The following is a 24979-nucleotide window of genomic DNA, read 5'->3' as shown; positions in this document are numbered from 1 at the left end:
TTTTTATTTTGCCTTATTAATAATTACAATAGATCACACGTGAATCCACAAAGGTCTCGCGGTTATCACTGCTAGATATTATTTTAATCAGTCATTAAAAGAAAAGGTATCTATAGATAGGTGTCACAGCTAGCTCGCGAAACGCGTCTTTCGAGCAATCTACGCGCTACGCTTGACCATGACGATTGAGCAGAGGATTACGTTGGTTTGCTCGATAAGCTTTAGTTGATAGTCGAGTGCAGCGACTCCGCACTCGCACCTGTGTCCGTGCTGCGTGAGGATCGCGCGCCAGTGCCACACGCGCGCCGCCACTCGTCCACGAGTGTCGTGGACTTCGTAACTCCTTGTTCCTCTTCGTAGCTGCTTCGTCTTCACCATGGCGATTACCATAGACCTGGATGCCATACTCCTGGAGCTGGGCCAGTTCGGCCGCTACCAGATCCGCAACTATTGCTACATTCTGGTGGTGATCCTGATGAGCGCTGTCTATAACACACAGTACATCTTCGCTGCAGGAGACGTGCCTTACAGGTAGGACTTTATATCTCAAGCTTTACAAAGAATAACAACTTATATAGCATAGTTTGAAGTCAGGTCTATTAGCTTTTTATGTCACGAATCTTAAAAGGTCTTCAAGTGTAAATAAATCGTTTACGATGACCGATTTTGGTTGAGATATACCTACCGGGTGGTTGGTGGGATCATTGACCACTGAAAAGGACGTGCCAAGAATGTATTTTCATTAATTAATTAATAGCGTGTATGATGTGTCGTATTGTGTCGCAAAATAATTAAAATCTCTTTCTAACTTTATTTATCTGTCTGAAGGAACTGGTAGCAAAGAAAAATAAACGTGGAAATTGAATTAAGTATTTTCTTTGTTTATTGTTTGTTGGAGGAAAGTTAAGAACGATCCAATAAATTAAAGTCGTACGTAAAACAAATGTCGCAGCGGATATATTTTATCGAATTAATCACATTTTAATATGAACTGCATTAGAAATAAGGTATAGCCGGAGCTATCATGATCTTAACGATAATAGACGTACGTAATTATATTACCTTGGCGTTTATCTAGTGTACGCAAATTTTGTAACAAATTGTTTTGATAATAATCGTCTGATTGGCGGTATCGGCGCGGACTGATTGCCGGCACTCGGATCACTCGGGATTAAGACTGGCTCCATTATTGCCTTTATTTTGGGACATCTACCTATATAACTGCGCATATTGATTTGGGGGGTGATCTAGGTACTTAATTTTATGGACTAATTGGAAGAGGAAGACAGAAAGTAAGCCTCCACTGCTATTTGCAACATTTACACTTAGATAATTATGAAACTTTAACTTTCGAGTTCCGACACGCAAATCCACGAGAGAAAAGTATGTTTTAAGAGAAATATATGTTTGTTTATTTGCTCTGCCTAATTCTGAAAATTTTACGGATGCTTATTTTGCTAGCTACTCGGTTAAGACACGATAAAATAATTAATCATGGTCACAATTTCGATTGTCGTGCAATTTTCTTACCGGGCACATAACACGTATTGACAACTTATTAGTCCTTTGACTTTCGTTTAATTATTTCTAAGCTCCTTCCCAGCATACGGATATAAGATACAGAAAACTGTGACAAACTTCCGCACTGATTTGTTCAATAGGATTTAGTTCAGTTTCCTATAGTTAAGAGGCTTTTTCTAAGACTTTGTGAAGATCTCAAACGCGGAAGGAAGGTAGACAGAGGTCCGGAAGCGCGGGAACAAGGTTAATGCGTGTCGAGTGTGTCATCTTACGTGTAACACGATGCTGGCGTTTGACGAGACGAATATTAATCGTCTAGTGGCGCTTCTAGGAGGAAAGGTCGATATTATAATAGAATAGCAAAGCACACTTAATATTACAAATGCAAATGTAACTTTGTCTCGTCCAACGTGCTTTCACGCCAAATCTGCTGAACCAATTTAAATGAATTTTACCAGAGGAAGGAAATAGGTGATTTTTTTTTTTGGATGCGTAGATTAGTTCCCTCAGGACGTGAGTGGAACTCTTTGTTTCATAAAAAGTTATATTCGAAACCTAAATTATCGTCCAAGATAAAGGACCTCTTATATTATGTAGAAAGTAACATGTCTTGTAGGACAGGTATCTTTTTCATTTTCCCAAAACGGCACCCTGTAGGCACGGCATGTAGTTATAAAAAACCCTGTCTTCCTGAGCTTCTTGAGTTCTGCTAAGTCTAGAAAGCTCTTCAATGCCCAACATCCCACCATCCTCGTAGTTGAGGTTCAGTGAGCAGTGCACTGTTATCATCACGGTTCAGTTCCGAGGTAGTAGGTACATAGTTCTGCGTGGGCGCACCACCAGCCAATCATCTCGAGATTGCTTTGATTCACGACCTAATTGAGCGGAAACTCTTTTTGTTAGATTTTTTGTGCGTTGCATCGCAATTCTTGTTATCAAGATGTTTTAGTTCAATGTTAAATGTCTTCATCGGTGTTCTGATTAGAAAGTTATTGTTGGTTGTTATTGTTTGCTAACATATAAATCTTCTTCCTCTCCTGTTCCCGTTTGTTGGGGTAGACACAATATGTTTTCGGCTTCTATTCCTCCTACAGACAGTCCATCCATCTTTTCTTCGGTCAGCCTCTCCCTCTTAATATATCCGCATCGTACTTCAGTACACATTTAAGTTTATCGTTTAATTCCATCTTATTTGGCTGGTTAGATGTAGTAGTAGGTTTATTGATACTTTTAAAGTATTTAGCGTTAGGTAAAACGATAAGACCATAATTTTATGTATCTTTAAAATTAAAGTAAAATATAAATACAGATACAGTATATCGAAGTTGTTCGACCCTTTATCCTCAATGGCTCTTATGTGCAGTGTTTCTTTTTTGTCTGAGTTTGAATCACAATAAGTAGTCACAAAACAACACTGCATTTTGTACCTAAAATGCAAGGCTATTGCACTTTAAAGAGCCAATAAAACTGCGTCGTAACGTTGATAATACAGGTACTAATGGAAAGTTTTGGCACAATATTGACGTCAAATTGGCACTTAATATTTCATTTAAATTCGGTGGTTTTACTTTTGACCTCTCTTCTGTTATGCAGCTAAATTTTAGGAACTTACTTCACTCATTTGAATCTGTACTAGCAACAAGTAACTAGATGGTCTCGTGCTCGCCAAGCAAGAATACTGTACACGAGGTCTCGGGTTAGATTTCGGTGGGTCTGACTTCAAAGTGAGATTTCTTTATAAAACACAGTCCTAACCTGCATCAATGTAATTAGGTACGGTGTTAATAAACTATCGACTTACAATAAAATGACTACAATGTTAGCCTTTTACGAACATACTGACCTAGATGTTAGCCTGCCTTGTGTGACGAGGAGAGCCACTACATAAACCATTCTTGTACCTAAATGATATTACTAACACGTCTTAGTATAATAAGAACAACAATATTGAAACGATTCTCACACCATGTTGCTTGATTACACCATTACATTCGCTCTACGCGTATTGGCCAAATAAATAATACCTAACTATGAAAAAGTATTTCTTCTGCTGGTATCGAACCTACGTATAAAACGGACGCCCTCTAACTCCTGTAGTAAGTACCAGGAAAGTAAATAAGAAGTGTGTCAGAGTTAAATATTATTAAATTGACCTTCCAAGTGTCCCATTTATTTCGAGTACAAGTGAATTACCTGGAAGTGGTCGTAACACTTAAAGCATATTATTCTATAAAGCTGTCGGGAGTAATGGATCACAATGGAGTCAGATTATTTGTGCGCCTAAAATTAACCTCATGCGTAACAATAGTATTTATTGGGATGCAAGCAATTGAGTCTTGCCAGTACTGTATAGTAAGAGAAATTACTCTGAGTTTCTTTCCACTCGTTTTGTAAGAACCTGCAATAGGTCTACGTGAAATTAAAATCTTTGACTTTAACTCAATCTTTATGACTTTATTGTGAATATTTACCCGCTTTACGAGTTCCAACTGATGACATTTTGTACCTAAGTTCCAGCGTTTGATATTTTATCCAAGCTTAGGTAATACAAACTGCACTACCCTGCAAGAAAGCTAAATAAACAAATGACTGTCTTTTCAAGATGGTCTGGTGTTAAATGTCAAGTGTTGGCATTCCCGAATTCTAAAACTCCATAAAAATAATATTACTTTGTAAAATGCCAAAACGAAAGAACACATAGGTAGTTTTAGTTACTTCGCAGTAAGCACACGGCTTACAGACGTGACTACAAATCATCAAGTGCCAATATCTAATAATCATCCCAATATTCCCAATCTAAGCTCCATAGTTTCACCATGTAAGTCCACGCCGAAGTATTCACGTGCAGCTAAGGGTACACGCCCACTGAGGCCTGAGCCACGCGCTCCTCCACGCGTCGGCTATCGACTTAATGAAATGCTCAATATCATCGATAGCTCATAATCTATGTGCCTAAACCTGCACGATTAGGTGACGTCACATCTGCTTTATATTTACTACCAAGTAAATTGCGTTTTTGTCTGTTTTTGCCATTAATTTCTGGGCAACCTTCTACATCATTTCAAATCTTTGAAGTTTCCTGAAATATTGTAGGACAGAAGACTCCACAATCTACCGATAGCTTCTTTCCATGCAATAAGTTAATATGATCGTGTTATCAACATTTGGAGGATTATTTTATGGGCAGTAGAGGATTTCTTGATGAAACATAATTATAGTGATAGGGTGATAGATAGAAAGATGGTACAAAGTACATACCTACTAAAAGTTTTGATCGTCACCGTGAATAGCAGTTTTGAAGGCAATGCTAGGAATAGGTAAATTAGGATTGGTTTAACAATTAAAATTAAAAAAAAATTGCAGCCTACCTAAAAATCTGTCAAGGAAAATAATCAGTTCTTACTGATAGCCTTTAGCGGAATGCTAAATCTAAGCTGATAGCATATTATGACGTCTAATTAATAAAATCAATCGAATAAATCTAAATAATTCTTATCCAAGGCATCAGACTGTCGCCTGCCTTGTTCTGTGAAATTGTGCGCTTATTCAACTTTCTAACCTAAATATATCTGCCAATATTCATGAGTTAATACTCCTCTCCCGAAATCCCTGAGACATACTTGTGTTATTGTTAGCGTACAATGCAAAGAATCAGTTTGCCTTCCCGCTAATGAAGGCGAGTAGTTCGCTGTGTGCCGAACAGACTAACAAGCTCATCCTGCGCTGTGTATTGTTGTTCGCTTCCTCGCCTTATTATTAAGGAACGGGTTTTTCTAAATGATAAGTGTCGCAATTTCTCCAATGCTCGTCTTCCTGGCCTTTTCTGGAGTATTATTTGTGTATTACATATATACTTCGAAATTTTATAGGTCGTGATCCTTTTTGTTGCTGTCCTGTTAATCTCAATCAGTGAGTGGAAGATTTCTGTCGCTTGAAAGCGCTAAGCAGGGACGACTGCACTGCGTGTTTGGTGAAACCGCTGGCGGATGCTAGTTTCTTCATTAAGATTAGGGTGTTAGCGAAATCACATTTTTATAAGGATTACGGTGACTAATTTGAATACAGATTAACGAGTAACGATAAGATCTGATTGACTTTTAATATTACAAAATGTAATGTAAATATGATTAAATTGATTTTAAAGCTAGCAGGGTTTATAAAAACTAGATTACAATAGTGCACATGTGCTAGAGATTACATTAAGATAAGAACTAGATAACTAGACTAATATCTACTTTGTTAGGCAATTCTATGATTGACATTGGCTACTTCAGTAGGAGGTACCTGACTGATAAGTGCAGATAATTAATAGTTTCAAGATCATTTGAATATGCAATACTGGTGGGATGTCATTGGGGGATTTCACTCATTTTGAAAGATTACATATTTGGGTTAAGTGTGTTACAGATGATACTCACGTTCAAGATCAGAATCATCAATATTGAAGTTGAATATTAATCTATTTATTTTAGTCGATATTAACATTATTACGACACCTGTTTTAATATGATTTTAAAAGTTTACTAGGAATGCTATTACTTTTATCAACATACAAAAATCACCGAAAGCCCTTTTGCGAGAATTGAATCTATCTTTACGAGATGATTCAAAATCAAAATCAAAATCAAAAGTCATTTATTCAAACTTGGCTGCAAAACAGCACTTTTCGAACGTCAAAAAAAAAATAAATTTACAAAAGACAACCCCCAAAACGCCCACCCTTCACCACTTCCTATGTGTTTTTGCTGGGAAGAAGAAGTGGCGCAACAAACTCCCCAGCAACACATGTCTGTCTGTTAGGTTAGAAGAACCTTAAACATTGTTTGATATGATCATATGTCTATGTAAGTATACCTACCTACTGTCGTTACTTTACTAATTTCGGGAATAACATCAGGATCATAAGAAGACTACCTAACAGAACACCCCAGCAGGCGCGCATTAGAATAGAAGTAGATAGCGAACACAGCGTAGGTGTTCGGATTGGAAATGATTCCTATTTAGTCTATTTACATTAATATCCTGTTGGCTACTGCTATATCTGTCGTAATTGATGATGAATACACTCAGCAGTCCGAGTGTCCATTCATCCAGCTATTAACATGTGTCTCTTCCGGCAGTGGAGCAGGAAAACTAGTGAAATCAATCGTCGTGTGCCGTGACCTAGACCGACACAATGACTGGGGCATTTTCCTCGTCTATGTAAAAAAAAACATTGTAATTGCCTTCTTTTCTTGAATAGTTGCCGAGATAATGATAACTAAACAATAAATAGTAAAGTAAAATGAACCATCACAGATTGTATCACCAGAAATTAGCTACATGATGTACCTATAGCTAAATATTTAGATACTGCATATCATGTACACATAAAATGGTCATAAAATTAAACAAATATACTTTTTCGTTTACGATTTATTCTTCCAAGTAATTTAACAAACAGAATAGTATTTAAATGTATGTCTAAGATAGCAAGTATTTACCCAGACGAGGTTGAGAAGAGCCGGTAGTTACCACTCTTATCAAGTGTTCAACTGCTTTTTAATTATTTAAATAAATAGTGCTAATTATTTTAGTCTCTTGAAACACGTGAAGCAACAAAGCAATGGCATGCGTAATGCGATAATTTGGTATTTTTGTGCCAATTTCAATCATCGGCGTGCGGTGACCGAATGGCACGATCCTGGGTCCCGGAGACATTACAACTATGTTGAGTATCTAAATCATGCGGTTATCGCTGAGCTCAAAAAAATCTTTGTTGCAATTATTTCATGACCCTTATTGTGCCGAAATAATTATGTTAAGTCATTATACCGAACTTGGCAAATACCACACCGTTGTCTGAGCGTGCCACTTGAAGATATAACAAGATGAAAACGTGTTGCGGTCTGCTTTTCCAAGGGCAACGGGTTTGTGTACCGTAAATGGTATTTTTTTTTCATTCTTCGATTTTAGTAATCACTTTTACTGTGATAATATCATCAGTATACAATATGTAGGTATTTAATTTAGAGCGACTGCTTTTCGGACTTCTACAAAGTACTTGCCGGGTAACGTGTCGCTGCTAAGCTAAGCCTGATAGTCAGCTTCCTAGACCAAACTATTCCTGGCAGCCATTTATCCACAAATTACTATATGTTAAATTTTTTTCTTGTTGTTACAGCCATGTACTAAAATACACAGTAGTAAGTTTAAACTTAACTTAAGTACCTGTACTAATTAACCGTCAAACTAAACACACTCAATATGGTGTTCTCCAGATGCATGGTACCGGAATGCGAGTCACCTCCCTTAGATTACGAGGCCGGTGCATGGGGTACCTGGGCCCTGCCGGACTCCGGCGGGCGCTGCGAGCGCCTGCAGCCCCTGGGCGAGGAGTGCGCCCCCTCCAGCTTCCACACCAACGAGACCAAGAGCTGCCAGGCCTGGGTTTACGAGCATAACAATACTATCGTCAGTACGGTGAGTAACTAACTTTCAACCTTTTGGATCGTTACTGTGTAATCATTTTACGCATAGAGCCATCTCAAATAATAGCTAATAGACCTGCATTGATTGTTTGATATTTTTTACTTTAATAAACCTGAGCCTTAACGAATTTCCATGACTGATTGTAATTGACTGTGTATACTTGAGCAGTCAGCTCCACTGACATTCTGCTATGCAAATATTTGATAAGGACTAGCGCTCTTTAATCTGAGAAAGTTATCAAGGTGTTTTTTCTTATGACTAAGTACTTCATGTCCAAAATTATAGCTTCTGTTTTTAACCCCCACGCAAAAACGACGGGGTGTAAGTTATAAGTTTCACGAGTCTGTGTGTGTGTGTGTGTGTGTGTGTGTGTAAATGTGTATGTATCTGTCTGTGGCATCGTTGCTCCCAAACTGATCATCTGATTTTGTTGATTCCAGTTCGACTTGGCGTGTAAGGACTGGATGCGCACGCTGGTGGGCTCCATCCACGTGGCGGGAGTGTTCGCCGCGCTGCCCGTCACTGCCTTCATCTCCGATACGTCAGTATACTTCTACTATGATATATGAAGACCAGGCTTAAGACATCTGGTGCGGTGGAGCATCCCAAACTTTGTCTTATTATTCAGTCATCTCAAGTTAATGAAATAAAAATTGCGAAACGAATACTCGAACGTTTATAAATAAAAATAAATTGCTTTGATTAGCTATGATGTCAGATAATCATGATTGATCCGTGATTGTTTCCATAAAAAAAAAAACATAAAAGTGATTGTACATTATTGGATTGTCTATTCTGCAATCACAGAACACAATTGCTTAGCTCATCGTATTTCTTGTGCATGACAAACTAGTTAGCAATTTCCTCAAATAATTATATTTTTCTGAAAATACTGCAAGACAACAAATAAAGAATTTTCATTTGACCAGTCCTTGACCTTCCCAGTTTGAGTAAATGCTACAATCTTAATACCTTCAGGTACGGTCGTCGCGTGGCGCTGGTAATCACGGCGGTGTCTCCAGCCCTGATGGGCGTCATCCGCGCCTTCTCCTCCTCCTACGTCATGTACCTCTGCTTCGAGTTCCTCGACTCCTTCGTCGGAGCTGGCGTTTATAGCACTGCATTCATTCTCGGTAAGCTGTCTTGTACTGTGAAATAAAATAGCACTAAATGACGATTTTTTTATGTGTAGTTTTACATGCATTTGAATCCATTCTATTTTCATTCAAACATTACTGTCTGTTTCAGCCCTCGAGATGGTGGGTCCCGACAAGCGCGTGCTGGGCGGCAACCTGATCTCCAGCACGTTCGCGATGGGTCAGGTGGTGACGGCGCTGGTGGCGTGGGTGGTGCCCTACTGGCGCACCTACACGCTCGTCATCTACGCGCCCTCCGTGCTCTTCATCATCTACTACTGGCTCGTCGAGGAGAGCGTGCGCTGGCTGATCAGCAAGGGAAACAATAAAGAAGCTGCCAGAATTATCTTCAAAGCTGCTAAGATGAACAGAAAGAAACTGTCCCCAGAAACAATGAGAACATTAACTGACCAGCCTGAAGAGAAGAAACCTGTCCAAAATGAATCAGAGACGGCAGAGGTGGACTCGCGCTCAATTCTAGTGCAAGTAATAAAGTCTAAGAGGATCATGTGCCGGCTGCTGGTGTGCTCGTTCTGGTGGATCACGCTGACGTTCGTGTACTACGGGCTGTCCATTAACTCGGTGTCACTGGCAGGGAACAGCTACGTGAACTTCATCCTGACGTCGCTGGTAGAAATCCCCGGCTACTGCCTCAGCGTGCTCACGCTCGACCGATTCGGCAGGAAGAGTTCCACCATGACTGCCTTCATCGTATGTGGACTATCACTTGTGGCCATGCCTTTTGTACCGGAGTGTAAGTTTGTCTTTGTAATTATTGATATGTCTCTATATAAATTTTTGCGTGTATAGGTATCACATTTGCAATTCTTTGATCTACACGTTTTTATTCGGGCGTATTCCTTCAAAGTAGTTGAATATTTGTCAATATTTGTTTTTCTTTCTTTCTTCTTCTTCTTTCTTCTAGATTGAAATCGCTCTAAATCTTGCATGTAATTATGTCACTTTATAGCAACATTATTTTCCGAAGGGATGATCATGAAGTATTTCCCTTTTTTGCTAACAGCTATACCGTGGCTGGCGACGACGCTGAACCTGCTGGGCAAGCTGTGCATCAGCATGGCGTTCAGCAGCGTGTACATCTACACGGGCGAGCTGTTCCCCACGCAGGCGCGGCACAGCCTGCTCGGCGCCTGCTCCATGGCCGGCCGCATCGGAGCGCTCGTCGCGCCGCAGACACCGCTACTGGTCAGTAAAAGCAATCAGTGACAGATTTACCGTACAGGGCACTGTGACACACAATCTTCCTATATGTCCCTTATTTACTCCCCCGATAAACTTCATAATTTACTCCTATTTACTCCCCCTGTAGGCTCCCATATTTAATCCCCTTATATACTCCCTTATGTACTCCCCCTATATACTGCCTTATTTACTCTCGATATATACTCCCTTATATATACTCCCCCGTATACTCCCTTATGTTCTCTCCCTATATACTCCCTTATGCACTACCCTTATATACTATCTTATTTACTCCCGATATATACTCCCTTATGTACTCCTTCTATAAACTCCTTTATTTACTCCCATTATATACTCTCTTAAGTACTATATACATGTCCACATATCTCAACGTTCAGTGGCTCGTCAAAAATATAAATTCTTCTTTATAAATCGCCCTTTATGATTTTGTTCAGATGGCGTACATGGAGGCGCTGCCGTACCTGATCTTCGGCGTGATGGCGACGTCTGCGGGGCTGCTGATGCTGCTGACGCCGGAGACGCTCAAGGCGCACCTGCCCGACACCATCGCGCAGGCTGAGGACATGGACAATAAGAAAGTCTCTGCCGAGTAGACCGACGAACATACTACGTAAACAGCTTATGTGCCGGACAGTGGACATAGACTTTCTGGTACAGCTTTTCAGAATATACAAGAATTTTCAGCAAATGTGCAAATATCTGCAGATTCTGAAAAAAAAAGTATAGCATCTACTTCTAGGAAAATTGATTACTTTTTTGCAGCCCAAAGAGCTTTTCATGTGTTTCTGATATCGTTGTACCGATCGTTTAGGTTTGCAAGCCCAGTGTGTGTGATTTGGTCCGGCATTCGTGATTTTTGTAGTCATTATAGTTTAAATGAGTATTTTTAATGTGCATAGTATTATAGCTAAAAACGTAGTTATAGCTAATTATTTAAAGTTAATTTATCTGTATATTTGTGGTTTGTTAATGTTTCTAGTGATGGTTTTTGTGTGTGATCAATATTTATTTAGTTTAAGAAGTATTCTAGTTGTAAGTAATATTAAAAACTGACATTGTCATTACAGAAAAGTTAAACAGATTGCTGTTTAGTTTTTTGTAACAACAACAAGAAAGTACAAACCGAGGTTCTAAGTTGGTCATGGTTGTAGTGCTGTGAAATAAGTGATGTATTCTTAATAATATAGATTGATGTGTTGTGTTCATAGTTGGCGAATACAATAATATTTAAATGTTCATCGTATGTACCTATAAGTTCACTTTATTGTAAGAATAAGTTACCGTTTAGTAAAGGTTCTGTTGTACCGTTAACCTTTGTTTCAATCTGCAATAAAAATGATAAAACAAATGTACCATTATGTAGAGCTACTTTCAAGTGAGCTTTGGTGGCAATAACCACCTCAATGTCACACCATTACAGTATAAGACAAACTGTAAAAAGATAATAAAGAAGATGGAGAAGAATAAAATCCTTTACCAACTTTTATTTGTACTTTGTTTTACTTCGACCTCTTCAACCACTCAAGCTGTTTTGTGGATTACCTACTTATTCTAACATCTAATAAACCTCCTTAGAAGTACAGAAGTACATAATTAGGAGTTTCATAGCTCAATGACTTGAGAATAGGCGCAAAAATAAGTGCTGACCTGCCTTATACTAATGTCTAGTAACTCTTTCTTTACGAAAACTTTGCTGAATAGATATAGAGAAAACATTACAAAGACAATTTGAAAACGAGGAAGAATACGATGGTTTTTAGAGTTCTGGGAGAAGCATTCAAAGTTTGTGGTTGTGGGTGACACCGCGGGAATCAGAAGATGAACCTTGAAAATAAGTTTGTATTGCAAGAAAATAAACTCTTAAATAACGCATGAGAATAATAATTATTAAAATTGATAAAACACGAGCGGTTGGCAACAATCTTTGTCTTTATAATGATGACGATGAAAAACTGCAACAGGTGTAGAATGACTGATAGATGAAACAAAAATACATCGATTTATAATCGATTTACGATGAGATCGAACAAGATCACTCTGATGTTCTGGAACTCACGTGACTAATGGTAAAGGATAATCTATCTGCCTAGCCTTTTCACAACTATGTTGGGGTTGGCTTCCAGCTTAAACTGATGCAACTGAGTGCCAGTGCCAGCTGAAGGCTGGTTGTCAGACTTTCTGGCTTCTGACTACCCGTAAGCACGTCCAAAGATGTTTAATGACACCCACGAGGTTTAAGACCGGTAGAGTATAAAATAGTCTTGGAGCTTAAAAGTCAGACCACTCATCATTCAGGACTATCGCCGTGACTATTACATCATCAGATACAGCCTTCAGTCGAAGTCTAAGGTTAATTAACAATAGTTTATTAAGTCTTCCGAAGAGGTCCTTCTTCAGCAAGGCCAGTTACCAAGTGTCTGGTTTAGGGATCTGTATAGTGTCCGAATATTTTCAGTACTGCTCACGTGTATGTACGTATTCAGTGCACTTTGATATGACACTGAAATTATCTGACTATCAGGTATTCATCGGTAAACATCGACAGTGACACGCACAACAGGTATGCTCTGCAGTACATTATCCTTGCTTGTCAAACTATATCGGATAATTGATTAATATAAATTGACTATCTAAATAATTCCAATCCATGAATAGATAACGTAAAGAAGCTCACGATAAGCTTCGCCCTACAATATTTACATGATGATTAGATACCGCTGAGCATGTTATCTGCGCAGGATTCGAGCCTAGGTCAGCAGCTAGCCCAATCCGGTTCATATGAATCAACTTGCAATGACGAATTAAAATCTAGTCCTGAGATAATTCGTTGCCATAGAATTAGCATATCGGCCTTCTTAGATAACTATTTTATGTTGGGAAGGTCAGTTATATTCATAGCAGTCAATAACTTGCCATATTATTTTTAATTTTCGATCAAGCCAAATTCTAGAACACAATCTTGTACCTTTTTCCTAATTGTGTCGGTGTCGGCTTCCAGTATAACCGGTTGCAACCAAATACCAGTGTTTACAAGAAGCGACTGCTTATCTGGCTTCTTCAACCTGGGCACTACCTCTTGGTAGTTTTAGTCTAAGTATAGTATAAGTACAACCAATACTGTAACGGGTTTCGTAGACCTGTAAAGAAACCCCAAAGGAGTTTAATAGTTTCATCAAATCTTAATTTGTCAGAGTTTCACTAACAGACCAGGTTGACCCTTTGGAAAGTTGTAATTTTGTACTACTAATATTCTTCCACATTGTTCGATAATATCTGCGAGCAACACACGCTTCTGAACTTTATTTTATGTTGCTATTGCAATACAGCCTCCACGTGAGCGTGTTTCAAGAATTAAATGACGAAACGATGATGCTCATCAATGCATTACATTCGGCTTATATCCGCCTGATAGCTGTATTTTATTGACAGACACATTTATATCGATCTTAGTGTCGGATTACCTTTATCGTGAACAATTACTCAATAAACACATTTATTTACTATCCATGATGGCGTAAATTATCCTTTTATTTATAGGTGGTATACGCCTACGTACGTTTGTACTTATGTATGGTTAATCATAAGTTTCCTGTGAACTTGTGCTCTTCAACATTTGTCTAGCCTAGGGATACTGACCACAACGCTACCGATAAACACTGCCATACACATGTTACGAGTTCAATTTACAGAGACGCGTTAATACGAATGGTAGACATACTTTAATATAGGGCATGCTTATAGGCTTATAACCGTTGAAATCAAAATCAAAAAGCATTTATTGAAAGTAGGCTGAAAGCCACCAAAAAAAATCCTATTATATAACTGTTGCTATTTATAAAATCTTCGGTATAATCTAATAAAAAACAAAAATAATCCTGGCTAATTTATCTTCATAAATGTACCTACTTGATAAGTTTTGTTCTGAAAAACAACAATTACGGACAATAGAAAGCGACGTTTTCAGCACTGGTTACGTGATCGAATAATTTAATTAATGTGGATGAAAGAAGCTTCATTTGCTAGCCTTAACCGAAGTCATATTATTATTATGGTAGGCACTTCAGTGGTTTTTCAAGAAAAGAGAAAAGTTGTGCTTGTAAAGATGGCGATGAATCAGTCTGCTATGTTCAATGCTGATACCTTTTATGTGAAGAAATAGTATAGGTATTTATATTCTATAAAATTTTGGTAACTAGGTACTACTGGTAGACTTAGGTATAATCTAACTCACGTGCTGAAACTAATAAACATATTTAGTTATCAACAATAAAAGTATATACTTACCTAGGAGCATAAAACACTGTTGTTTCTGTAGGTACCTACCTACATGAAATTATATTATTATCATCTTTATAAATATCATAGAAAATGAATCATAAGAAAATTGAACTTATTTTTTGTAAAGTTACAAGTAGCCAGATGATTTAGACTGATGATTAATTGCTCAATTAGATTTCTTAAGAATTTGATGAAATGTGCCTGGTACTTCAATAAAATCGAGAAGAAACTTAGTAAAGTTTAGTTACTAATGCCTTACTTTGTTCCTTTCCTGAACCTCTACCCATAAGAATACAAATTAGTGGCGAACATCACAGACTCGTCTGCACAATGACAGATTGTTAAATAATGACATGTTATCTTTCAGTTGATTAATTATATAAATCCCACGCATGTACCTACTTGTATGTACAGTTGTATCTGATAAGATTTCTTCTTCTTTCACAACAAATAGTAGTAGCTCACTCTGTCTGGGTACATGGATCGGGTGGCCGCGTTCACCGCTCGAAGACATCCAGCCGATAAATAGCTATAGTGATGGAGAACGAGAGCAAGGACGGCAAGGCCGAGGCTGCAGAAGCCAAGGTCATAGACCTGGACTACGTACTGGTGCACGAGCTGGGCCAATTCGGCCGCTACCAGATGGTGAACCTGCTGCTTGTCTCCATCCCCATCATCATGTCGGCCTTCATGAGCGAGTACATCTTCTCCGCGGCCACGATACCTCACAGGTAACATTTCTTAAATTATCTCATCGTACTCTAGTGCACTCCATGGGGATCATGGGGATCATTGGAAATCAAAAAATATGAACATCACGCAGCCAAAGTGAAAGATTTGTCGTCAAAGGTTCGTTAATCTTCCAAATCAATGACCCAATGGCTGCAGGAGTCATACTTACGAATGAACTGCAAATAATTGTCCTTACCGGACGGCGAGATGGAATCCTGGTCAATAGAGCATTCTGCGGTCGCCTCCAATTCATATCCAGTCATAATAGGGTCCGCAACAAGTTCATCCATATGCATATGTATCAATTTATGTGTGTCTAGTCAAAATAAGTGATTCTACAAATACTATTTTTTGTAGATGTCAGATAACGGAATGTCAAGAAATTGGAAAGACCGTAGCGGACTTCAACCCGGACTGGCTGTCGGGCGCCATCCCTCCCGGCAACAACGTGAACGGGTACGACAGCTGCAGCCGGTACCAGCCGGTGGGCGGCAACGGCACGCTGGACTACTGCCCGGCGCAGCTCTTCAACACCAACGTGCAGCAGGACTGCGACGCCTTCGTCTACGCCAGGGACAACTCCTGCGTTTACGATGTAAGTCTAACATGCCATGTCTAGACGTATGCTATCATTAATGACTCCCTAAAGACCAGTTGTTATTTTTTGTAATTTTGGCACAAACTAGTTATCTAATCATACCAGACCATAAGGTCACCAAGAACACCAGTCAATTACACTTTATCAAATATGTTTAGACTAAGAATAATGATGACATCTGTAACAGGTCTACTACTGCAGAATCAAACTTATCTGTATTTTTGTCGTTCGAGTGCTTGTAAAAGTCTAAATGAAATAAAATCTGAATAAGTAGTTAACATTTAAATATATTTGTATGTATGTTTCCAGTTCGACCTGGGCTGTCAGGAATGGCTTCGTGTCCTCGCTGGAACGCTCAGCAGCGTGGGAACTCTACTGGTGCTGCCATTTACCGGCTACGTGTCCGACACGTTCGGTCGTCGTGTGGCGCTCGTCATAAGCGTCACCAACTTGGCTCTGTTCGGCGTCATCCGCGCCTTCTCCGTCAACTACCCCATGTACCTGACGCTGCAGCTGCTGCAGACCACGCTCGGTGGAGGAACCTTTAGCTCCTCCTACATTTTTGGTAACTTAACTACTTACACTGAACTTAGAAATACCTTAGACAATTGCACTTCGAACTCTTCCTATCATGACAATTTATCGGATAATCCTTTATCTGGGTATTATTTATAAAAATATTTTCAAAGTAAATGTCGCTTAAATAGTAAAACAAGAGACAACAGATAGCAAGAAAGCGATTATCTACCTTTAGTATTCCAGAAATATTATACTACGCAAACAATGTACTCATTAAATTAACATATTGTTAATTGCAGCCACTGAGTTCGTTGGGCCCAAATACCGTGTGCTGACCAGCGCCACCTGCACGTCCATGTTCGCGGTGGGTCAGGTGATTCTCGGATCAGTAGCCTGGCTCATCGAACCCTGGAGATACATGATTCTGGCTCTACACATCCCTTGCTTCCTCATCATCACATACTACTGGGTCTTATCAGAGAGCGTGAGGTGGCTACTTTCCAAGAAAAAGTATGACAAGGCAAGAAAAGTGTTGGAGAGAGTCGCGAAGCGAAATGGAACACAGATCAGTGAGAAGTCTATGCATGCGCTGATGAACCCGCCGGAGCCAGTGAAGGTACGCACTCGTATGTTGTTGAGAATAGTTGTTAATTGGCTAATTTCGACTGACTGCTTCAGACTTTGAAAAATACGGTTGTGATAGTAAATCACTTTATACCACTTTGAGATTTTGCCAGACGTTTGAATGCTGAGGCTTTCTTCTTCATACCTGTATTTCCCGTCTTATTGTAAACAACGTATGCGTTTACAATTACGTATATTACATGGCGATAATGTCAGGCCAGCTGATCGCAATTTGTAGAACAATTTCCAGAAGTAGACCCAAGCTAGCAGCTTCGAAGATTGTCAGTGAGTGAATGATACTAAAAAATATTCCAGATAGTGGACGATGCTGACGAACCGGGCCTGATTAAGGCTATTTTCCGTTCACGCGTGTTGCTACGGCGTGTGTGCACCACGCCCATCTGGTGGATCACCACGACGTTCGTGTACTACGGGCTGTCCATCAACGCCACCAGCCTGTCGGACACCATGCACCTCAACTACATCCTGACGTGCGCCATCGAGATCCCCGGCTTCTACACCGCCGTGCTCATCCTCGACAGGATCGGCAGGAAGGCCACGCTCTCCGGCGGGTACCTCTTCAGCGCCGCTTGTAACATCGCCTTCGCATTCATTCCAAATGGTAAGCGATTGTGTTGTTAATTTTTATTATTAGTTTTTTATGTCAAGTCCTGATGGGGCCACAACTTACTATATACTGTGATAGAGATGATCAAGTGAGCATTATTGTAGAAAGGTTTTTATTAATCTTCATTAAGATTTTATATTTTAGGATTTATATATTTATATTATTGTAAGTGTGACGGTTCATTTTTGTTTCTTATCGGTCTATCTCCAATCACCCGAATTTTCGATTTTACGAATCGACCCCGGTCCAAATTAATTCGGATAATCATTGTTCTACAGTAAATAATTATGCTTCTTCATACGAGAAAAAACTGGTTTTAATTAACACTTTGCATATTTAGACCTTTCGACGCTGCGCCTGGTGATCTACCTGCTGGGCAAGTTCGGCATCTCGGTGGTGTTCACGTCGCTGTACCTGTTCACGTCGGAGCTGTACCCCACGCAGTACCGCCACCAGCTGCTCGCCTTCTCCTCCATGATCGGCCGCATCGGGTCCATCACCGCTCCGCTCACACCAGTGCTGGTCAGTTTTTGCTACAGTAATACAGTAAAGAGTTTTGTTGATGTTCAAGTAGCTTCTGATATTACGCAGTAATCGTGCACAGTAAGTTTAACGAACTTGTAGTGACGTATGATAACCGGCAACTACTCTTATCTTCACAATAGAATTACATACATACAGGGACAATACAAAGTTTATAAAAGACTATTGCGAATTTGGCCTTATAGGCATGACGAATGATAAAAAGGAATTGGCCCGTGTTTTAGATAACCGTAAAATAATGGACACGTATTTCTTTTCTCTCACAGACAAATTACAACAAAGATACAAAACGTTTTAATTTTAGGTACGTTACCTACTGCTAGTTATAAATTTTACATAAACGTGACGTCACAAACTCAACCGTTGTTGCCTTATATTCAGTAAAGTGTCAATGTTTCGTTAAAATAAAAAATAGGCACGCGTCCGTTTTTATCCTGTCGTCATGCCTTGCCTTAATAGGCGATTGAACTACGTAGTGCCATAAAGAGATGAGATTTTACAATTTCAATAAGAAAACAACATTGCGTGGTGACTATTAGTCATTCCATTATTATGTATTTTATTTAAAACGACAAAGGGCCTGTTATTGAACCTTGAGAAAACCTTGCTCTTGAAGATTTCGTAATACAAAGAGTTGTTCTATGCCAGCAATAATACTGCTACTGATCAGTTGCCTACAAAACAGTACTAACTCGTATAAATTTGCATTTTGGTAAATACGCAGACACTAAAAGTTTCTATATCTTATCAAATTGAGTTATTTATAATTTCCTTCTTGGTATCAAACTAATCCGACAAAACATCTTCTCGCGGGGCTTTTTACATGAATTCACATTTTCTAGATGGACTACTGGGCTGGTATACCTTCGGTGATGTTCGGCGGTATGGGCATCCTATCTGGGATCTTGGTGCTGACGCAGCCGGAGACGCTGGGCACCAAGATGCCCGACACCCTCGCGGAGGCGGAGGCGCTCGGCAAGCCGGAGTCTAAAGTACAGAAAGACTAAATTCCTTCGCAACTCCCACTCCATTGTAAATAATAGATTTAAGGACACCTCGCGGGTCATTTAACGTTAAGCATTAGTTTCGTGCATGCTAGTGTTACGAATTCTCTTTTTTTTATAAAAAAATACCGTCTGAGATTACATAATATTACATATGTTGTTGTGATAGCGTTGCTCAAGTTTTTACTCGTTGCTTCTATTTATTAGCTTTTATTGTAAACAATTTTACTCTTATTTCATTCATTTTAAATGTGTTGCTCTAACCGTCTGAACTGTTCTCTACATAATGTTATTTCTATTACATGTACAAGTAGACATAATTCATTATTTATTATTGTTAAGATGGGGTTACTCCCGCCATTGTCGTTTGTTTATAAAATAAGTATTATACATTGTGTTACTTTTTACTTTTGTTCGTTTATTCATTACACCTGGTGGAGCAATAGTTATTGCTTTGATAAAATAAAGCACTTTAAAGCAAGCACGATAAAAAACATGCTGATATCGGGTTTGGCCGAAAATTCCCTACGTAAATTTTCAGCAGTGCTTCAACAATATATTTTTCATGTATGTAAATAACTTCAACTAGGGTCAGGAGTAACTTCTTTGAAGAAACCTTTTCGTATGCGTGTTAGAAAAAGCACTATTACAAGCTGGACAAATCTGTTATTTGCGACTGTGTTAACTATTTGCTTCCTTCTTAGGTCCGCGTTCATCCAAATTAAACAATATGCATATCGCAAAATCTAAGCACGTTATCGCAAATTATTATATTAATTTAATCCTACACATTTATCTGATAAGATTTCCTCTTGTTTCGCTGCGATGAGCCGAGGCTCACTTCGTCAGGGCACATGGCTCAAGACGCCGCGTGCGCCTTTTGAAGACAAACAGTACTTGTAGAACCAGTGAGATGGAGGACGAGAGAAGGAACAGCAGGGCCGAGGGCGCCGAGCCCACTGCGGCTGACGGCAGGAAGGGCAGCCAGTTCGACAACCGCAAGGGCAGCGTCTTCGAGAAGACCATAGATCTGGACCATGTGCTGGTGCACGAGCTGGGCCAGTTCGGTCGCTACCAGATGGTGAACCTGCTGCTCGTCTCCATCCCCATCATCATGTCGGCCTTCATGAGCGAGTACATCTTCTCCGCGGCCGCTATACCCCATAGGTACGAATCTCTTAATTTCAAAATCAAAACAATCATTAGCATACCTACTTTTAATTTTTTCAGCATTCTTTGTTAGTATTATGAATAAACTCGTTGAAGTTGAAAATAGGCGTTCATCCTGATAATCAATTTTAATAAACTTTATATCGAATAACTAAACAGTGATTCCACAAAATCTGTTTTTTACAGGTGTCAGATAACCGAATGCCAAGAAACAAGCAAAACCGTAGCGGACTTCAACCCGGACTGGCTGTCGGGCGCGATCCCTCCCGGCAACAACGTGAACGGGTACGACAGCTGCAGCCGGTACCAGCCGGTGGGCGGCAACGGCACGCTGGACTACTGCCCGGCGCAGCTCTTCAACACCAACGTGCAGCAGGACTGCGACGCCTTCGTCTACGCCAGGGATAACTCCTGCGTCTACGACGTAAGTCCCGCGAACCGTTACTATTTATTAAAAAAAACTATGATCCCACCAGTTTCTAATTTGTGATCACATGGAGGAATAGAATACCTATATATTTGTCATTTCTTTCCAGTTTGACTTGGGTTGCCAAGATTGGCTTCGTGCTTTAGCCGGTACCTTGAGTAGCGTGGGCACATTGCTGGTGCTGCCGTTTGCTGGTTATGTCTCCGATAATTTTGGTCGTCGTGTAGCGCTCGTTATCAGTGTCACCAACTTGGCTCTGTTTGGCGTCATCCGCGCCTTCTCCGTCAACTATCCCATGTACCTGACGCTGCAGCTGCTGCAGACCACGTTTGGAGCCGGAACCTTCAGCTCTTCTTACATCTTTGGTAACTAAAAGACTGTATAATAATCAAAGACATCAGTTACAAAAATGATTTAGTTTTTCTGATCTGTAACAAAACATGGTAATATCACGTATTGTGTTTGTTCTAGCCACCGAGTTTGTTGGCCCGAAGTACCGAGTGCTGACTAGTGCCACATGCTCTTCTATGTTCGCGGTTGGTCAGGTGATTCTCGGATCAGTAGCCTGGCTCATCGAACCCTGGAGATACATGATCCTGGCTATACACATCCCTTGCTTCCTCATCATCACATACTACTGGGTCTTGTCAGAGAGCGTGAGGTGGCTACTGTCCAAGAAAAAGTATGACAAAGCAAGAAAAGTGTTGGAGAGAGTCGCGAAGCGAAATGGAACGCAGATTAGTGAGAAGTCTATGCATGCGCTAATGAACCCGCCGGAGCCAGTGAAGGTGAGATCATTGAAGAATTTTTAAGATAATTTAAAAAAATCAGTGATAACGGAAACATTAAATCTAAAAATATAAAATAATAAAGCACCAAGTTGAAAGTTTCGATCTTATCGTTGCTTTGTGCACCGTGCAGCAATATTATTGATATTTCTTTGATTAAACTGATTTTATCTATTGTTGTTGAATCGTGTGGGTACAGAGATCTCTGTGCTAAATACAAATAACAAGAATAATGTATACGACAAAAGTAAAGTCAATGGGGATCGTGCCTAAAATTCCAGGCTACATTGCTATGTATACAATGCATTCTTATTAGAACCTATCAGTAAGGTTGCTTGAGGTCTGCAACATTTCTAGCTAAGTAGTTCGCAATATGGAAGGTAGTGCATTACTACAATGTGATGTATTTGTCCCAGATAGTGGACGACGCTGATGAACCAGGCCTGATCAAGGCTATCTTCCGCTCGGGAGTGCTGCTGCGGCGCGTGTGCACCACGCCCATCTGGTGGATCACCACGACGTTCGTGTACTACGGGCTGTCCATCAACGCCACCAGCCTGTCGGACACCATGCATCTCAACTACATCCTGACGTGCGCCATCGAGATCCCCGGCTTCTACACCGCCGTGCTCATCCTCGACAGGATCGGCAGGAAGGCCACGCTCTCCGGCGGGTATCTCTTCAGCGCCGCTTGTAACATCGCCTTTGCATTCATTCCTGATGGTAAGTCATTTCGACATTGGTGCTATGTGGTAAACCTAGCGGTTACATATTTTATGTACCTATGTACCAACATAATATTTCGTCAATTTCTGGAGTTAATTTACTTTAGTTGATCTCATTATGCAGTTTTTTGTAATGATATCTGCATCCTGTATAAAACGATTAACGAACTATGAGGTATGTTTGTGTACAAAAACAATCTCAACTTCGTAGCTAATAGGTTATCAGTTGCCTATCGATGATGTTATCATAATCATATTCATTGAAATTCTTTCATATCTCTACATTTTATTCTTTAAAAGGTATTATTGACGAATTATTGATAATTACCATAAAATGACGCAGATTATAAAGATTATATTATTTGCCTTAATTCCGTCAGAAAGCACGTGTGCTTCACTTGTATCATAAAATACCTACTTATTTTTTATACTCAAAATTCGAATTAAGATAGAAATTTATTTATTTCGATATATACATTTGAATAAACCTTAATCCATATATATTTACCTACATACAAAAAATAAAATTACCTTAATTTAAAAGATTGCGTCAAAAACACTCCTGCTGCTCACTGCCACCTGGGAGTGTTCACAATAGACGCACGGCATATAATTTTCATATTCATTTTCCTTAATTTGTCTTTGTGAAATTGTGCAAAAATTATAATACCTATCGTTTTAATTAACATAAGTAAGGCAAGCACTGGTGGCAATAAAGTCAAGTTTATAAGAATAGTAATGATAGCACCTTGTATCAATGTCTCCGTTATCAATATCTGCAGTGATGAAGATTACTGATGATACATACCTTATTGATCCTTTGTTGTCATGCGATTAGCGATTTTGCCGAAACTAGTACGTGCCCAATGTACCTCGTGCTCGTAAATAATTAGCATTTATCTATCGTAAATCATTAGGCGATAACGTAGCGTTGCGTCAATAACAATGTAGGATACAAATCTTAATCTTACCTACAATTTGATACGGTAGATACCTAATTAGAGCGAAGGTCGTGGGCAGTGGTCAGGGTTGAAAATTATTTACGTCCAGCTCTTTTTCCTAAATAAGACGAGGAATCGTGCCCTGATAAAGTATTTTCCCTATTTGATGATAATATTTGAACAGCCTTTTCATCGCCCAATTACCCAACTTTTGGCTGAACGGGCGGTAGCAAACAGTTGACAACCGCCTGTACAAAAATGACGTTAGGAACCGCGCGACACCGCCCTCACGAACCAAGTGGTGTAACGCGGAATCCTCAAGTGTAAAAAAGCTATACATAAGTACCAAGAGTGAGATAATCTTAAAATACTAGTACAATAGGTATCTAGATTTTGCCTTTCCCAAAGACATAACAAACTGCTTTGTGTAGACCTGGCGACACTGCGGCTCGTGGTGTACCTGCTGGGCAAGTTCGGCATCTCGGTGGTGTTCACGTCGCTGTACCTGTTCACGTCGGAGCTGTACCCCACGCAGTACCGCCACCAGCTGCTCGCCTTCTCCTCCATGATCGGCCGCATCGGATCTATCACTGCACCACTCACACCTGTATTGGTAAGTGTGCTCGTTTACGTCATAATCTTTTTCAAAACATCGGAGGGCAGAAAATTGCGAATTGCGATACACCTTGTTACCAAAAATATCCTAAAGCCTAGCTTGGACAAATCATTTGACGTCAAACATTTGTCTTGAAAGATGGATTAAAATCAGCTTAGTCATGTGCCAGACATCCTTGTTCTTCGTGTTTTGGGAAATACGCAGACGATGCTACTCAGATATCATCAGCACGTTACATTATCTGTCATGTGCTTTGTAATTAGTTTTATCATTTGAATATTTTAAATCGAAATAACCCGAAATGGATCAGGGTTTTCAGACTGATTCAAAATACCCTACAGGTGTACAACACAACAGGTGTACAAACATATCGAACCTTAGTTTTGGGTTTTTGTCAAATTTGTCTTGACGTGAATGGTCTTTGACGTGGAATTTTGTATTCAATAGATGGATTACTGGCCTGGTCTACCATCCGTGATGTTCGGTGGTATGGGCATCCTATCTGGAATCCTGGTGCTGACGCAGCCGGAGACGCTGGGCACCAAGATGCCCGACACCCTCGCGGAGGCGGAGGCACTCGGCAAGCCGGAGTCCAAGATCCAGAAGTAATAAACCCTATACTCAATGTACCTAAATAATAGATGTAAGAAATTATTACCAATATGACAATTTAGACGCAGTTCTGTATGTACTAGCATTATGAACTGTTTCGACAATACAATCGTCTGAAATCACTGATACTGATACCCAGGTTTGTGGGTCAAAGCTTTTTAATGTTATTTATTTAAAGAGTTCACTCGCGATTTCGTCTGAATTATTATGATTTATGTTCATATTGCTCTCTTAGGAACGTGCTAGATACTTAATGTACTGGTACAAATAAGTATACCTTATAATTTATTATTCTAAAGAATGTCTTGCCTTGGCCATCGTCATTCTTTGTTAAATTGATATTAAACGATGTATTATTTATCTTTTTCGTTTTTATTGTTTAATTTCCTTCTATGGGTATTTTTATAGCACTACCTGCTTAC

The 24979-nt window shown here is 39.7% G+C and overlaps 4 protein-coding genes across 4 annotated transcripts in view; 3 read left to right on the top strand and 1 right to left on the bottom strand.

The window, feature by feature from the left end:
• LOC126056057 (organic cation transporter protein) overlaps positions 1-24979 on the bottom strand; it is a 173010-nt gene that overhangs the window by 113653 nt on the left and 34378 nt on the right. The window lies entirely within an intron of this gene.
• Positions 184-11800, top strand: LOC110377890 (organic cation transporter protein). Its single transcript, XM_049847526.2, has 7 exons — positions 184-531; positions 7782-7983; positions 8433-8533; positions 8971-9125; positions 9241-9882; positions 10153-10334; positions 10787-11800. The coding sequence occupies exons 1-7, from the start codon at positions 377-379 to the stop codon at positions 10943-10945; spliced, it is 1596 nt and encodes a 531-aa protein (XP_049703483.2). The 5' UTR covers positions 184-376; the 3' UTR covers positions 10946-11800.
• LOC110377891 (organic cation transporter protein) lies at positions 15082-19685 on the top strand. Its single transcript, XM_049847521.2, has 7 exons — positions 15082-15361; positions 15720-15957; positions 16270-16525; positions 16779-17095; positions 17419-17725; positions 18072-18253; positions 19117-19685. Exons 1-7 carry the CDS (start codon positions 15168-15170, stop codon positions 19279-19281), a joined length of 1659 nt encoding a protein of 552 aa, XP_049703478.2. The 5' UTR covers positions 15082-15167; the 3' UTR covers positions 19282-19685.
• LOC110377861 (organic cation transporter protein) lies at positions 20103-24917 on the top strand. The gene is made up of 7 exons (XM_021336898.3): positions 20103-20445; positions 20635-20872; positions 20985-21240; positions 21347-21663; positions 22080-22386; positions 23761-23942; positions 24393-24917. Exons 1-7 carry the CDS (start codon positions 20192-20194, stop codon positions 24552-24554), a joined length of 1716 nt encoding a protein of 571 aa, XP_021192573.2. The 5' UTR covers positions 20103-20191; the 3' UTR covers positions 24555-24917.

Source organism: Helicoverpa armigera, chromosome 7 (assembly GCF_030705265.1).
Source record: "Helicoverpa armigera isolate CAAS_96S chromosome 7, ASM3070526v1, whole genome shotgun sequence".
Classification (NCBI taxonomy): domain Eukaryota; kingdom Metazoa; phylum Arthropoda; class Insecta; order Lepidoptera; family Noctuidae; genus Helicoverpa; species Helicoverpa armigera.
The sequence above is the reverse complement of the archived record's forward strand: the minus strand, read 5'-3'. Positions and strand labels throughout refer to the sequence as shown.